This window comes from Podarcis liolepis, assembly GCF_965112155.1.
Source record: "Podarcis liolepis genome assembly, chromosome: Z".
NCBI classification, from domain to species: domain Eukaryota; kingdom Metazoa; phylum Chordata; class Lepidosauria; order Squamata; family Lacertidae; genus Podarcis; species Podarcis liolepis.
Window position 1 is genome coordinate 7789947 of NC_139570.1, and position 17935 is coordinate 7807881.

At 44.4% G+C, this 17935-nt stretch overlaps 1 protein-coding gene across 7 annotated transcripts in view; it reads left to right on the top strand.

The window, feature by feature from the left end:
* Window positions 1-464: 464 nt before the first annotated feature.
* Window positions 465-17935, top strand: part of AFF2 (ALF transcription elongation factor 2) — a 399262-nt gene continuing 381791 nt past the window's right edge. For 2 of the 7 annotated variants that reach the window (XM_083486218.1, XM_083486223.1), the window contains exon 1: window positions 465-851. In XM_083486218.1, coding sequence (XP_083342344.1) covers window positions 805-851 — 47 coding nt within the window. In that variant the 5' untranslated portion in view covers window positions 465-804. The remainder of the gene's footprint in view (window positions 852-17935) is intronic. The other 5 variants (XM_083486217.1, XM_083486219.1, XM_083486214.1 and 2 more) reach the window with 3 other exon arrangements.

Sequence of the window (17935 nt, forward strand, 5' to 3'; positions counted from 1 at the left end):
GGGTGCTGACAACCCACGCTACGCCACTGCCCAAAACCAATACAAATCCGAGGTTCGGCACCCCCTAACAAAAGCCTCCCCCCCTTCGTGAACAATCCTGGCTATACCCATGCTAGTGGTGCCACAATAAAACTGCTAGCACATTTCCAAAGTTAAGTATGGTTTCAAATCCCTGCATTGCAAGGGGTTGGACTAGATGACTCTAAGGGTCCCTTCCAACTTTACACTGATATTCTTATTCTAGTATTGCATGCACATAGAGCAACCCACAATGACACCCGTTTGGAAGCGACCAGAACCCTCGTCTCTCGTCCGTTGCACATGTGAACTCTGCTCCAGCTGCGAATTGGCGAGCGGGGAGGGAGGCTAATGCAACGCGTCTCCGAGTCGTGGTTCTTGCCGCTCGCTCCACCCCTTGTGGTGGGTGTTGATATTGCTGCCGCCGCCGCCGCTATTTCTGCCTCTCTCAGCCAGCCAGCCAGCGAGTCAGTCAGTCAGTCAGGCTGCTGCTGGCTGTGGCGGCGGCAGCAGCAGCCACAGCTGAAGCCAGCAGAAGCGAGCGGAAGGAGCTGAGAGCAGCAGCAGAGCTGCCTTCCTCCTCCCCCCTCCGGCCGGAGAGACCATCGCCAGCCCCGGCTTCTCCCTCAAGCGCGGCGAAAGGGAGAAAGCCCAGCTCGCCCTCCAGATGCGCTGCTAAGCCTGCCCTGCCCCGGTGACTTCTCCTAGCCGGGCTGGGGGAAGGCGGACCCGGGGAGGGGGGGCAGCCAGCGCTCGGAGTCTCTCCTGCCTCCCTTCGCAACCGCTATGGATCTATTCGACTTTTTCAGGGACTGGGACTTGGACCAGCAGTGGTAGGTTTGATTTCCCACCCCGCTCTTGAATTTCATCATCCTATTGCGATGCCTTCGGGTTGTTGTTGTTATTGTTATTGTTATTATTAGCATCATTAATAGTGCAGCTTAGAAACCTTTTGTTGCATCTTCCTCTCCCCTCCTTCTCAGTGTCTTGTCCTTAATAATAATATCGAGAGCCATGCACCCGTGGTGGTTTTTGTCCGGAGGTGCGTGATGCGCGTCGCATGCCCTGTTTTTCGGAGGATGCTCCAACTTGGAAGTGGTCCATTTGCAAAACAGGCAGCATCTATGGAAGAAGTCGGCATAGCCTCGCCTCCTTTGAACCCGCTCTAGCATCCCATTATTTGAACCCCCTCTTTGAACCTATTCCCAACTCAATCCGATCCCCTGGGGGTCGTGTGGTGTTTGGGGGGTGGGCGTGGGGGTGTTGTTCACGCATCTTTCATTTTCCATGTTTCAAAATAGGTATCAGGACCTATGCTTTCTTGAACCTGTGGGATAAGTTGCAAGGGTGTGTGTGTGTGTTGGCTACCAAACCAAAAGCAACAAAAACCAAGGGGGGTTATCCAACCAGCAACACTCCCCCACACTGTTCATACATTGTCTTCATTGTGGCTTTCTCAAACGTGCAGCTTAGTGGTGTCAGTTGCAAGATTTCTGTCTCTCTCCTTTCCAAAACTGCCTGTGATTGTCCCTCCTCCTACCCCCTCTACTGATCCAGAACTGAAGTGATAGTGTCCCCCCCCCCCTTCCTAGTCACTGTCAGATCTCTTATTGTTTTAACTTATAAGCTTTGGAAATATCTTGACCATTACCATGCTTTTCTAGAATTTCAGATATGTTGTGATTTGCAAAGAAGAAGGGAGTTGTGTGTGTTGGTTGTTTTTATTGTGAACTTGCTGCAAAAAAATAAATCAAGCTTGGCATCTTTAAAAAAGAAAAGAAAAATTGGGGTGTTGATACTGGGAGAGCAGAAGTAGTGCAGAAGTTGTGATTTGATTCTGTATTTAACTTGGAAAACAGAGGTGCTTTGTTGCCCATAAATATTTAAATATGATTTGCCAATGTCTGGACTGGTTCTGTGTTTCACTCTGCCAAGCTAACAAGTTGCAATTTGTGCTTTCGCTCTAAAATTTAAAATAATAATAATAATGAGCAACCGGATTGTGGCCATTTGAGGTAGGCTGTAATTTACTAACCAGGCAAGCAAAGTAAGTAAATGAATAAATTTGCATTTTGCATGCCTGATTGGCAAAAATCTTGGCGACATAGGTAATATTATGATGTGTTTTGCTGAGAGAAGGGCAGAATCATTTTAATTTGCTGGCATTTTAAGTAAATAATTGTTGAAAATACTAATAATAAAACATATAGATTTTATATCAAGCTAATCAGTGACACTTTGTCAAACATACTGTAGTTGCCCAGCTTGAAAACCCTGAAACACTGTCATGTTTTCATTTATTTTATTTTTATAGCGGTTGAGAATCAGTCCTTGGGACCATAAATTACTTGGTATCAGTTTTAATCAGCAAACCAGCATTGTGGATCTTCTGAAGTGTTTTATCAGCTCTGTGTAAGCTATCACATTATGTCACTTAATAACCTTGCCGTTGTTACTTAAAAGTAATAATCACAATAAAATTAGTGCTCAATTAAATATGCTGCTTCACAGTATCTTTACCCTGCCAAACTAATTTATTTTTGCAGACAGCTGATAACCACTGTATTGCTACTCAAACAGTATTTGCATACAATTTGCCTAATTTATGGTGTGGGTAACATCATTAATTTAATGGAAGCCGTTACAACTGAGCATGGAGGTGTCGTTTGGAAAAGGAAGCATGTTGCGGTGTTTGTAGAGTCCAACACTGGCTGGGATCAGGATGGTGAATGTTGAAATGATGTGTTTGAGAAAGAAGGAAACTGTTAACATGTGTTTTTGTTGTTGAGGTTTTGGTGGAGGTGGGGTGGGGGTGGACAAGTGTTACAATATTTCCTCCTCTTTTCTGATCACCATTAACTTCCTTTATCAAAGTATTGCCGTTTTGATTTTTTTAAAGGCATCTGATGCTTTTGGCTGCAGGGGCTCTTTCGAGAGTTCGTCTCTTCTGATCTCATATGTGTCTCAGCATGGAGTATCTCCATAAATTCTTCGTCTTGTGTGCCATAATAGGCAAATGCATCAATTCGGTGGGCTTGGGTCTGCATGGTGTTGTGTACATGCACTCACTTGGGGTCTCTGTGAATTTGTGTTGATGTTCACCAAACTATTTTCTTCTGGTGAGAAGAATTTGCCAGCATAGGGACTCACTGAATGATCCCCTCCCCAAATAAGCCATAGTCATCTATAATTTAATGGCTACTGCTACACATTTACATTTTTAACTTTTGTTCACCCTGTGCATCAGGCTCGTGCCTCTACCTTGTTTACTGCTAATTAGCTAGTTATGGAATGAGTGCATTTGCTCCTCAAAGTTGGAAGAAACTGTACATTAAAATCCTGCTTAAAAAAAACACAAAACTAAACCTGGGTCAATAGGCAATCCACTCAGAGCTTTGCAGCAATTTGCCCCCCTGATTTCAGCGGCACTTACTCCCAAGCAAGTGCATAAGACTGGGGCTGGAATTGACCAGTGCAAACAATTCTGATGTATGCTGGCTGCTAACTGTTGTGCATTTACATCTAAGTAGCCTTAAGTTCTATCTTTAAGGAACAACAAAAGATAATTTGCCAGAGATGAGCACACAGCAGCAGCCAATCTCTCCCTTAACCTGAAAGAAGAAGGGTTTGTAACCCTGGGATAAAAATATGCAGTGAATTACTGCAATATGTACATCTTATTCCACACAGTCAATGTGCAAGGACACAACTACATTAAGGAAATGGGATTGTAAATCCAGATACTTATACAAAACTAGTGTAAGCATATGATTTAATGGAAATTTATATTGTAACCTGCTTGGGGCAGAGAGCTAGTTTGAGGTTTGGTTTTCTCTTGATGACGCTATATAAATATAATAATTATGTTGGGAATGGAAGACCAAAAGCTATATGATAGGTTTGGGGTGGGGTCTGTATCAGATAACTCCACATGTGTTTCATAGTACATCTTGCAAATGAACCCCAAAGTAAAATTGTACCTGTCTATTTATTTATTCATTACATTCCCCCCCTCACCTAAGGAACTTGGATTGGAATTTATTTAGACCCCCAGTTTTATCTCCACTACCTCTCGGTATATTAAGCTAAAATACAGCAAATGTTCCAAGCCCATCCAAGGCAAATTGTGGCTATCTGGGGATCTGAAGGCAGGTTTCCTTCCATGCAAAATTAAAACTCTGCCCACTACTGGCTCTCTTAGAAAATGACACATGTTAACAGACATAAGGCTCTGTATCAATCTAATTACCTTGGCTACATTCATATCGCAGTTTATTTCATTTCCCTGATGTTTTCCTAACTGTTAATTTCCAGATTATATTTGAGCTTCCACATGACATAGTCGGCACTTCTAGAAATCTAGTGGCATAAAAAAATGGAAGTTTAGTGGTAATTTCACTAGCATTTTAATCAGGAAAACCAGCACAATTTCCCCCATGTCTGAGTGGACCTTTCACCACCTTGTTTATGGAGATGTGGAGGCCCAGAAAGAAACCCGGGCAACATGGAGTGACAGTGCTCTCCTCAAGCCAGTTTTGTTTTTTGATATTCCCTGGTCCTTTACGAGGAATGTGGAACCAGATAATGTTGGACTTGGAACTCCCATCAGCTCTGGCCAACATGACCCTTGATCTGGGGTGATGGGAGCTGGAGTCCAGCAACACCTGGAGGGTCACAGGATTGCCCCTCTTGTCTCCATTGTGCCCATGGGACTTTACAGCACTAAGCAAAGCAAGGCAGATTCCTAAGGTACATAGAATATTATATTTAAAGATGGCTGGAGGTTAGGAAGGCCCAGGGGTCGGTAATTAGGAACTCCACAATCTGGATGGGTTTTGATGGGGCTGTTGTAGGAAGAGAGAGTGTTGGCACTAGGTGTGTTCAGGAAACAAATAACAACAATAACAACACCACCACCATCATCACCAACAACAATTTATGCCCCACCCATCTGGCTGGGTTTCCCCAGCCACTCTGGGAAGCTTCCAGCACATATAAAAACAGTAATAATAAATAAGGACAAAGAAAGAGAACTGTCAGAGTCTGAAGTGCTGTGGTTGATCATGAGGTGGGAAGTCCTGGGTTCAAAATGCAGCATGCCCATCAGGTAACTTTAGCCAAGCCATAATGTACCAGCCATTCCTTAGCATCAATAGTATTTTATACTGAAATGTGTATTTGGCTTTTGTGTTGCAGCAGAATCCTAGGTACAGAAAAAAGTCCTTATTATGTTTGATGGTCCGGGGTATTGCTGCTAACAAGCAGTCTTGAGTTATCAGCCTTCTGCTGCAGGGCCCAGATACTCTTTCCTTCCCACTTTTTCAAAAAGAAAAAGAAAATCTTTGCTTACAGGGCATGTGGGGAAACTGACGAGCACAGCTGTGGTGAAACCCCAGACACCCTACACCTTAATTTCCCCCAAGGCACCTGTACCTGTAAATTAGTTCAATTTACTTCCGTGCAAATACCTGCAATGTTGCAGCACCCCTTTAACTGCTTAGCAATGCCCCTGTTGCTCCCAGATAAGACTTGGTAGGCAGTATGGCACAATGGCTACTCCCTTAATGAATCAAAGCACACCTTCAAAAAAAGGAAAGATAATGCTTCAGAGGGTTTTGTTTGTTTGTTTGTTTACCTCATAAAAAAGAGAGGTTGATTTACACCAGACATCAATTGCATCAAACGGGGAAGAAAACTGGACATTTATTCAAGAAGCTTAAACTCACTAAACTGTAACATAAATAGAAAGGTCAGAAGTTGCCCTGTAGCTGGTGGAGCTGAGAATGGAACATCTGTAGGTCAGGTCTCCTTCACTCCCCATATTCCCCCCCCCATGCCTCTCTCCTAAACCAAGCTACCTGCTCCCCACCAGGGCATTCCGTCAAACCTACTTCCTCAACTGGGAGTGGGGAACCCTGCTTGCTTGCCAGACAAAGGTGAACTGTTTTTGGTCTCTACATCAGCACATTTGTGAGTGCTTCTTCCCTTCTTCCCACCTCTCTCCCTCCAATACGCTGCCCTGGGATGCCTTCTCAGTTACTGTGCTTTACTGCCCTGAGGCCTCAAATCACTTATTAAATAACTGTTTCCCTCTGAACACCGGGATGGTTCAATGTTGCCTAATGGGTACGTGTGAAATGGAGTAGATAGATTCCCCCCCCCCTTTTTTTCCGCGGTAGGAGTTGGAGGAAATTGAAATACTGAATGGAATACTCATTAACAAAAGAAATCCCATCTCTTTCCCCTTCTGTTCTCTTTTTGGAAGTTAAAGTGTGTTTATTTAGGGAATTTGTATTAGGCACATCCCCAAAGTAATTATTTAGGATCATTTTCAGTTTCCCCACTCCCAAACATAAAGGAATTACTCACCATGCTCCTTGCATGTGGTTGAAGGATTAGGATCTGTCAGAATGAGCAGCTGAGTCTAGGAGGAAATAAAATACAGTCCGGTTTGAGGCTTGGGAGGGTGGAATAAGCCCCGCAATTGATTATGCCGTAACATACTAAATTTTTCCTGGTCTTCCATGAGATTGCAAAGGATGTTAAACCAGAGTGGATCCTGGTGTTTGCAAAACACACAGCCTTGTATGCCACTGATGAGTCAAAATGATGAAGTAAGTGTGATTTAGGGGTGGGTTGTTTTACTAATGAGTAACCTAAGAATGTTGCGGGGTGTTGTTTTTTTAAAAAAAGCAGAGAAATCAAGAATGGACTAAAACAAAAGAGTGAGCTTTTAAGAAGTGAAAAGAAAAGAATCCAGAATTTTTGGACAGCTTTATGTAAATGTTGGTTGCACTGTACATACATAAGCCCCATGTAAATCAGATGGAGGTGGGTATGTGCCGTTTGAGTGTAAGATTGCAGGGTAGAGCCTCAAATGCCCTCGGACTTAAGCTCAGGCGCTGCATGCAGAAAGTTGGGAGTTCAACAACATCCGAAGTACTACAGGTTCCCCATCCCTGTGCTGAATTATGTGTATAATTGTTTGTTTTTCAAAAAGTCCCAGATTTATTATCTCATTTAGAAAATAAATGGAAAGCACTTAGGAAGACGTACCCTCCTTCCTTTCTTTTTGGTCTCCAAGATATCTCACCTATTGGCTTGGTAGAACGACTTGCCCTAATCAACATCCATGTATCAAGGGTGAAGGACCTCAGGCCAGGAGGTTGAATATGGCCTTCTGGGACAATCCTGAGGCCACATTCCCACCCCAGGCCACATCTATCACCAGGGAGTGGCTGTAGCTCAGTGGCAGAGCATCTGCTTTGCATGTAGAAGGTCCCAGGTTCAATCCCTGGCATCTCCAGGTAGGCTGGGAGAGAACCCTACCTGAAACCCTGGAGACCTGTTACCAGTCAGTGTAGACAATACTGAATGAGATAGACCAGTAGTCTGACTCGGTAGAAGGCATTTACCTATGTTCCATGCTCTGTTACTGACTTATCTGTATACAGATTTTCCATCGGCAACTGGAAACTCCAAACAAGTGACTGGTTAAATCAGGCATAGGCAACCTTTGGCCCTCCAGATGTTTTGGACTACAATTCCCATCATCCCTGACCACTGGTCCTGTGAGCTAGGGATCATGGGAGTTGTAAGCCAAAACATCTGGAGGGCCGAAGGTTGCCTATGTCTGGGTTAAATGATGGTATTTCCTAGGAGTTTGAAATGTTTTTCAGGCTCACTTTCTTCTTCTCAAAGACCTACTCTCCAAATATTATTACCTGATACCATCTAAAGTAACTTAACCAGCAGAAACACACACACACACACACACACGGTATGTATTGGTTGCTGGAAGCATCAACATTAAAATCTTGTGTTTGACTGAGACTGTTTTGGCTATATAAAGAATGTACTCATTCCAGTGCATTGGGAATGGAGGAGGGAATTATTATTTGTGGCAGTGCATCTTTCATGAGATTAGTGGTGGGGGATAAATTTGATTTAGTACGTATTTAAAGGTGAACCTACATTATTTGCACTTTCTGAAACAATATGTAAGCGCAAACACAGCTGCCCTTCAAAATTTGCACTTCTCCATGTTTTACGGTGCAAGTTCTCCAGTCAAGTGATGTGTTCAATGTAATGTAACCTATTCGAAAAAGGCTAAAACTCACTTTCATTGTCTCACCCGTTTTTGCCTCTTTACCCACTCACTACTGGAATGTGGCTCCTGAAAGGTTGCCCTGAATGGAATGTGGCCCTCAGATTGGAAAAAAAATCCTGATATTTTCTGTCAGATTCAGTCCGCTCAACTAAGCTTTTTCTTTTATTTTTTTAAAAAACAACCACCCTCCTATCGTTTTCAGTTCAGTACTCTGCCCACAAAGGGAACTAAGGAATACCTAACAACTTGAAAGCTTTTACTATCCAAAGGTAGCTGGCTAATGATGCTTGGCAATTCAAAGAGTTGTTTAAATTGTTGCAGTGTCTCTTGGACATGAACTCCCTGACCCTGATTATCTACAGACTAATGGAGATATCTAGAGATAAAAGGATATCAGAAGAGGAGGGAGGGAAGAGAAAAACAAATTCCTTGTCAGCAGGGATTTGAAGTCTGCTTCGGATGACTTGTAATGATCCAGTGACCTTAAGTTGAGAAATGCCTGAAAGGTATGCTGGACAGCCAAGTGAGTAACTAGGGCTATGTTGTACCTCTGCCGTTTGAGGCAATATGCTTCTGAATGCCAGATTCTGGTAATCACAGGTGGGGAGATAGCTGCTGCACTCAGGTCCTGTTTTGGGGCTTTTGCTTGGCCACTGCATGAACAGGATGGAGGAAAAGAGGGGCCTTTGGGTAAATCCATCAGGTGATTTTTATATTAACTTGCGTTACAATCTTAAGTTGAAGGAAGTCCCGCGGAGATCAGTTAAGTACATTCCCTAGTGTGCATGCTTCGTAAAGGGGAATGCCTTGCTCTACAAATTATTATTTTGGATCCTGGCCAAGCAAACATTTGAATGCTTATCTACGGCTTGTCTGAACTGCCCACTTGAATGGAGTTGTGTGTAGAAGCCAAGAGCCTACACATGTTCAGAAACAGACAAAGGAAAAGATGCAGCTCTCCTCGGACTGTACCACTTCAGGAGAAACAGGCCAACAATTACCCTGGGAGGGTAGGAAACCTGTACCCCTCCAAATATTGGTAGGCTCCAGCTCCCATCAGCCTCAACCAGCATGAACAATTATCAAGGTTGATGGGAGTTGCAGTCTAGCAGTGTTTGGAGGGCCACAAGTCCTGCACCCCTTAGCTAGCATGGCCAGTCGTCAGGGATTGTGGGATATGATGGGCTTTCCTGAGCATTCCATCTTGGCCTCATGATTCTCCCTAGGCTGTGAATGGTCCTGAGCTACAACCCTCAGCAGCCATCCTTTGCATTCTCCTTGAGTGTTTTTGCTTGGCTGTAAATGTGTTCTTGAACTCCGATCGTGTGCCTTGCTTATCTAGAGGGAGAATCGAGAGGGAAGCATGAATGTGAAGAAACTAACCAGAGGCAGCCCAGCCATTAGACAGGGTGAGGTCACTGCCTCAGGTGGCAGATGCCCTTGAGGTGACATTCCTGCAGGCGCCCTGCCTGCCGTGCTGCCAATGTTGGACAATTTCAGCACCAATTTCTGGTAAGATCTTGTGGGATGTGGAAGATGTCACATGATTTTGGGTGAGCTCTTGCCCCAGATTGATGCCATCTAGCCTGAAATTGGTGGAATTGGATGTGGCAGGGTGCACAGCGGCAGCAGAGCAGGGAGGGCAGGTGGCACTGGTGGCACGAGCAGCAAGGAAAAGCAGCACTTTCTGTTTCACCTCAAGTGGCAAAACAGGATGTACCACTCCTGAAACTAATATACTGTACAAAGGTAACATTAACATAGATTGCTCCACCCACTTCTGCTTTTGGCCCTACCTACCACTGGCATGTGGCCCTCTGAAGGCTTTGCAGAAGAGGATGTGAGGTGAAAGCAGGTTATCCACTCCTGTGCTGGAGCTTCTGCAGAGATTCTGCTTTTCGTGACTCTTCAACAGAAGAGGGAGGGCCGATTAACTTATTTCAGTGGGCGGGGGACTTGCAAAGCCAAAGTGAATTTTAAATGTAGATTAGGAGTAAATGTTGACAGCCAAGGCAGCATTACCTCAGCTGATTAATTTATAAGGATGCTGGTCAATGATTTTAACCAACAGCTACGTATAACGGAATCTTAATGGGATCTGTCTGTTAAGATTATACAAAGGAGAAGTGTTTGATTTATTTCATAGGGTATTTCCCCACCGCCCATCCCCTTTCTTCAAAGCTCCACTTTAACTTCATACAAATAATGCATTAGTCACACAGGATAAAATGGCATATTGAATAAAATTGTGATTTTGTCTGCCTTTCATAATCTGATTTAGTAAGGGATTAAATCTGTTTGAGTAGTTTATTCATATCATAAAAAGAGATTGTTGGCTGAATGAAATCTTTTACATCTGCCACTTTCTATCTCATTAGGAAAGACAGTAATGCAAAGCCCTTCATTTCTTTATAACGTATTCCCCATCACCACCACACATCCCCTGGCATTTCTGAGGATAGTTATTTGTTTGTTTGTGGTCCTCTGTATATATTTGTGTGCTAGATTAAGGCCGGGTAGGATTAACCACCAAAGTTAAATACTGCTTTTGTTGTTGGAAGCAACTGGCCATGGGGCTTAAGAAAGAAGCAAGACTTAGCTATGAAATTTAGGCAAAGTATGGTGCTTTCACCCTTTGTCTTGTGGGATTCTTGTAGACTTCTGGTTGGCCAATGTGAAGGGAAAATGTTAGACTAGAAGGTCCTTAGGTCTGATCTAGTAGACAGGGCCAGCTCTATCGTGCCTCAGAGTGAGGTAGCTGCCTCAGGCTGTAGCAGATGTGGTTGCTAAGAGTAATGGCAGGATGCTGGAAGGCAGAGCTCTGTGTGACAATAGCTCTGCCTGACCTCCCCTATATTAACCTTCTACATTCAAGTGTCAGGGACTGGCAGGATGCTGACAAGTGTGCACCGGGGGTGGAGGCAGAAGCAGGGCTGGAGTGTTGACTTGGAAGAGGGGGTCAGTGATTTGTGGGGAACTGTACCAGCAAGGAGGCAAGAGTCAGAGGCAAGTGAAGCTTCAGAGCTGGTGGGTGGAGCACAGGATGGGTCTGAAAAAGACAAGGAAGGTGTGGGTCAGGCAAGTGAAGGGCCAGGTGCTTCCCCACCCTCTCCTTCACCACTGCCTCCCAGAACCAGGAGTGGGTTGAAGACAGATGAGCAGAGGAAGTTTCCACACAGGTGTAGCCTCTGGCTGCATGTATGCAGCCTGCTGGGGAAAGATACATAAACTGATGGAGGGGAGTGGTCCCCTGTTGCTGTAACTGCTCTGTAGAGTGCTTACCTTGGAATAGTTTCCTAGACACTAGGCTGGTGTGCGTAGGAATCCAGAGCTTTACAAGTGACTGTAAGTGTGATCGTTGACAATAAAGCACTACCTATCTGCTGTGTGCATTCCTTTGGATGAAAAATGCCATTGATGTCAAGTGAGGTGGAGAACTCTATGTAGAATGGTGGTTTCTGTACACCAAGGGTAGGGAACCTCATTCCTGGGGCTCCTTCTTGGTTTTCCATAGGCTTCATCCCTTCTCCCCAAGCCACATCACTCACCAGTCCTGCTTTGCACCCTGAATGTTTATGTCCAGATGGAATGTGATGATGAACACAAATAATGCCTCTTCCTTGTCTGGATGGAGGATAGAGAGGGGCATGTGAATCTGTGTAGAAATTACTCTGTTGTACAAAGGTAAAATTTGCATCCATTGTTCCACCTCTTTTTGTCTGTGGTCCTGTCCACCAGTGCCAAGGAGGGAATGCAGTCCTTATGCTGCAAAAGGTTCATCTTCTCTGCTTTAAATGGGTAGAGGGGGAATTATTTTGCCCTTCTCAAAAGAAAAGAAAATGTCACGAGCTGCTCCTGCTGGAGGGGCTCTACTTGCACACTTAATAGTCTTCATCTCTCTTTGTTCCTAAATTTCTCTGCTCTTTCAGCCTGTTGCCGACACCTCAAATTGTCCAATTTCACTGGGGTTTTTTTCTAGCATGGAACACATAGCGTTCGTAGTAAAAACAACAGCAGAAGCAACAAACCATGGCAACAGCTTCCCTTATGGCTTGTTTTTCTACCTAGCTTACAAAAAATTGTTTCGTAATATTATTTATTTATGCGACCAAGAAGACCCTGCTCTGGAATGGCAAGCAATCTTATTGCATGAACATACATGATGATGATGATTTCATAGTATTGTACAGTTGGAAGGGACACAAAGCATCATCTAATCTAACCCCCTGCAATGCAACTTTATATTCTTATTAATTAAAATTATTAGTCACTTCCCCCAAAAAAATAACTCAAAGAGAATAACGTGTACTGTAAAACTAGCATAAAACTAAAACAGAGTAAAATCAAAACCTAATTCCTTTTTAGAAGGCAGGAGTAAAACACATTGGAAAGTAGTGGACTCTCCTCCTTTGGAGGTTTTTAAGCAGAGGTTTATGAATGCATTGCAGGGGGTTGGACTAGATGACCATTGAGGTCCCTTCCAACTCTAAACTGCCATGATTCTATGACCCCACCTATTGAAGGTGGCTACAGATAATTAAAGCCAAATGCTTGGCGGAAAAGAAATCTTTCCCCCAAGTGCCTAAAGATGGCGCTAGGCAAGCGTCCCTGGGAAGAGCATTCCATAAGCAGGGAGCCTCCATTGAAAAGGCCAGGTCTTGTGTTGCCACTCTCCTGACCTTCCATGGAAAGGGCAAACAGAGAGGAGCCTCACAGAGAACCACATTTGCCAAGAACATAAGGTGAGTTCAACCATGTGCTACACATGCAGACTCTACATCCATGGAGGAGGGAGAGGTAGGGATGCATGCGGAACCTCCTGCCCCACTTTCAACAAACACATTGTTCCAACATGCTCAGTCTTGACCTTTCCCTGGGTTGAGTTGAGAAGGTCTGCAGAGGGCTTCTGTTTACATCTGCCAACCCCCAGATACCGGTGGGAAGCTCCCTGGCAGGGGTTGGGGTACATGAAGACAACAGCCTGCCTTGGTTGTTTGTCTGCTCCACCTGGAATTTTGAAGTAGACTCCCCCTGTGCACAGTAGCATCTGGTGTCTATTGTGGCAGAAAGCAGAGAGCCCAACAGTAGGTGGAGGCAGAGCCAACGATAGGCAGAGCCAAATGATTCTAGTTTGGGCTCCATCTTCCTCCTTGCTGAGATCTACAGGGACAACACCAAAGATCAAAGGGGAATCTGGCATTCAGTGCCACCCCAAAGACTGACTGTAAAGAGAAAGACTGGCAGGCGATTGCTGGCTGAGTTTAGTGGAGCAGTGCCCCATTTGCCCTAGAGGAGCAGTCACCACTGCCTGTAGATGTAAATTCCATTCCATCTTTCATGAGCTATCCTCTTTGAATTTACCTAATCCTTTTAAAATGTCAGCTGAGTTAATGGTTTTCGCCACCTCTTGTGGCATTGCATTTAATGAGATAATTATATGTGTCATTTCAAGTGCCTCCCCCTCCCCACCTTTGGTGTGTCCTAGATCTGCTGATAGATTCATAGGTGGAAATGGGATTGTAGCACAGTGGGAGGGGGGGATCTTTCTTTCCATACCACTCTTAGGGTTCATCAGAACAGAGCCACCTGTTCAGAAAAATAGGGTGGCCAGTTGCAAAAAAGGACAGGGCAGGGGCAGCATTTCCTGTTCCGCCACTGCCACTCCCTCAACCACCTCTTCTTGCCACTGCCACCACATGCCCTGCTGCATCCACCACTGGTGGAGAAGCGCCACCACCATTGTCACTGGCTGAGATCTTGCCCTAAATGGATGCAATATTGTCCAAAATCAATACTGATGGCAACAGCACTTCTCCACCTGCAGTGGAGGTGGCAGGCAGGTGGGGAGCCTGTGGGTGTGCTGCCTGGCAGCTTCTGCCACCTGAGGCAGCAGCCTCATCCTGCCTAATGCCTGAGCTGGCTCTGCTAAGCTGAAATCCCCTCTTAAAGTGCACAAGCCCTGTCCTCTTTTAGCACCTAGCCCAGTGTATTACAAACCCCCTCAGGGCTTTGCCAGCATTCACACATGCACAGCAATGCTTAAGTCCATCTTACTGTTGTCTGATTGCTTTGTCTAACCCTGTACCCAGTGTTACAGTGGCTGCTATAAAATATGGTACAAGCATTAAATAACAGAACAACAACACGCAAACAACATTCCTTTAGCTATTTTGGCTCAAGTAGCACTGCTGTTTGTGTGTGTGTTTAAACATAATTAAAAGTGCAGAGAGAAAAAAATTCCATGTTTGTGCCTCTGAGGGAAATGGTTCAGCAGTGGCTAAAACCAAGCAGAACAGACACAGTGAGAAGTTTATCAGTGCATGACCCAGAGTCCTTAAAGTGATCTGTGGTTGGCAGTTGCGCTGTAAGTCTGCTTCTTGTCTCGGTTATTGCTCTGGCTAAAGTGTCTGCGCTTAGCAATTAGAGGGTGAGTAGATCACCTAGAAAGATCAGGTGAGAGTATCTGGTGATGATAACACTAGCTCAGCAGGCAAGCTCCTTGGTGACACCATTTCTGCCATCTCTCTTAATAAAGGCAGCTAATTATGGAGAGCTTGATCAGACTGATATTATTTGCCTGAACGAAATGTGTAATTTCCAGTTAAACAAGGTAGAGTTCAGACTAATAGCCTTGGGAGATATTCATTGGCCTCCTTATGAGTGTCAACTTGTACCATTAATAGCCATCTTTATTGGATTTTGTATTTGGAAATGTTACTTAGGTTAAACGATGCCCAGCCAAGGCATCTGACATACAAGTTGTATGTCCGAATAATTTGCATGCATTTTGATTAAGTAGTTTAATTACAACTTACATATATCCTCCTATGCATTTAAAATAATGGCTCTGGAGGAAAAGAACATGCTTTCTGGATCAGCAGAAGTAGACAGGAGAAATAGTTTTGCATGGGAGCCAACCTTGCTTTGAAATTACACATTCTGCTAGCTTATGATAGCAGATGTTTTGAACATTCTACAATCTTAAACACACTTACTAGTGGGGGGATTCAGTATTGTGCTATAGCAATTGTTCTGTTAGCACAAGCATTTCAGCTTGCTAAATGGAATGACCCTGCTCTCCACACCCCAAACAGTTTTCGCACCCACCCCCAACCAATGGGAGCAGGAGGGAGAGATGAGCAGGGGGAAGTCCTATTGCACCAGCAGAAGTCCTTGTATGGACTACTGCAAGTGGGACTCAGTAGCTGAATCTGGCCCAGTGGAACATACCCTGACTAAACGTGCTTTGGATTGCAATGTAACTCTTGCAACAACTTTGTAAGGTAGGCTGACATTAATAACTGTACAGTATTACAATCTGGCATGGAGGATGACCCCTCATTGAGGCTGTATAGTGAGCTGATGCCTGGAGTCGGATTTGCGATGCTGAAGGTAATTGCTTGAAACATAAGGAGCCTCCAAGTGACTTACGAAATTTTAAAAGCATAAAGTGTGGCATAAAAAAGAATGCATTACAATAAAAAAGCTATGCAGTAGCCCATAAAATAAACCAAATAAAACAGAAGCAGCAATGGTGGGGGGGGGGAGTCCACCCATAGACAGAAAAATTATAGTTCATAAAAAGCCTGGGAAAAGAGATAAGATATCACCTGGCGCAGGGAGGATGTCAATGAAGGCGCCAGGGAGACTTCACTGGAGAGAGTGGGGAGCCACAACCAACAAGTCCCCGTCCCTTATCAGGACTTCTCATCTTGCAGTCTATGCTCTTCCCCACGACAATGCACCAATTTGGTGGTACCACACCATGGTGCGACTGAGGCTGATTTAATGGAGCCCATAGCTCAGTTGGTGAATTCAGACTTGAGTTGACCTGTAACTGACTTGGTGCAGATCTCACTTGCTCGCTGTGCTGATGGTGGAAGACCTCTTGGGTTTTGATCCAGTTCCTTTCCTTTTCTGGGATGTGGACGCAGCGCGTCCTGACACTCATTTGAGGCTTGTAAAGAAAATGAAGGAAGGACAAAAATAGCCATGCCTTTAATGGCACTCGTGGCCCCCTGACCACCTGTCCCAGGGGAAAGAGGAAGCCAGAGTGGTTTAAAACAGAAGTGAAACTTTTAGCTGCTCTTTGGCGTCAAGAGTGCAGACCACAGGTGCTAAAAGCTTGGGCAGTGAGAGCCATGATATGAAAAGAGATTTTTTGCAGTGGGTCCCTTAGTTGTGGGATGAGTTGGCCTTCCTCAGTGCTGTGAAAAGGCAGACATGTAGATCACTAACGCAGTTTAATGCCTCTCTATCTCCTTTCATATCTTTAAAAGTGCTCTGTGAATGTTCATTTAGTGCTGTGCCGCTGAGCAACATTCAGTGCTTAAAGTTCATTCCAAATTTGAAGGGCTGGAGGCAGGAGGCAAAATCCAACTCCCCTCTGAATCGGCATTCTAGGAAATCTGAAGTGTCCGCCACCAACATTGCCTCGAGTATCATGTCACATATCAGTGAATTGGCGCCCCACTCCATTTTGTGCCATATGGGGCTGAGAAATGGGGCATGGTGTTCATTATTCATGCTAGTATTTTTAAAAGCAAAGCGAAACAAAACATTGTTAAATAGCAAAAGTGTTCAAGGGATTTAAGGGGAGGTGGGGTTTCTTGGTGACATCACAGAAGGCTAGCCAATTAGCGGGATGCAGGGCGGCACTTCTCCTCTATGCTTGCAGAGCTGTGTGTCTCCTTACTTGACCCTGACTCTCTAGAGAGAACGTACACTTGTGTTGAATGTAATGTGGGTGCTTACAAAGTGCCTTTCTTTATGTCTGCCTTTATCATTATTGCTTCTAAAGAAATGTGAAGTGTGTAATGGTGGCTGCAGGAATAAGGCAAAACCTATTTCCTTAGATTCCTTTCCCCCTCCCCCTCCCCCTCCCCTTACTGGGGAGCACCAATTAGAATATATATTTTTGTTTCCAAATTAGTTTTTGTGTTTTATGCGAAGCAATTATTTTCTGCAGATGCAATCATGTATTAAGCTCACTAAGTTTCACACACATACGCAGAAGTTTTCAGGGAAATTGCAAGAACTCTTTGCTTGGAAAAAAGAGCTTTAGGGCTTTTTCTCTTTTATTCCCCCTCGTTTCTGTGTTCACTAATGTACTGTTTGTTCTAGAGTCACAGCGAGTGGGAGTTAAAGCTTATAAACGCACCGTTTGGCTCTTTAAAAAGGCATTTAGTGTACAATTACGGCTGTTTACTTTCTGTAATTGTTGTGTTTCGAGGTTTTAGCAGGGCTTAGAAAGATGGGTATCTACAATCTTGGAGGGCTGCTTCCCTTTTTAACAAAAAAAGAAGAAAAAATATAATTATAGCTTATTGAGACAAATATACAGATAATGCAATGTTTTGTATGCTTTTCACACATGGCTATGATACTGCTTTGCATGGTTTATAATTCCAGCTGGATTGAAGGAGACCGAGGTGCTCTTTCTACATTGCAGTCTTGGTGTGGAAACTGTTTTTCTGTGACTCCAGCCAGTGGTATTGGCACAATATTCAAAAGCCCTGTGGCATGTCCTGCACCAGCCATAGCTCAGTGGTAGAACATCTGTTTTGCATGCAGGAGGTCCCAGGTTCAGTCCCCTGTCACATCTCCAGGTAAGGCTTGGAGAGGCCTATGCCTGGAACCTGGAAGAACTGCTGCCAGTCAGTGCTGACAATACTGAACTAGGTGGACCAATAGACTTCCTGTGCCATATGCCCATGAGTCCTTCTCTAGCAAACATTGCCTGGTCAGGATAGGGAGTGAGAATTGAGTGGCAAGGGCCTAGCCCATTGGCTTTCCTCACACTTTCAC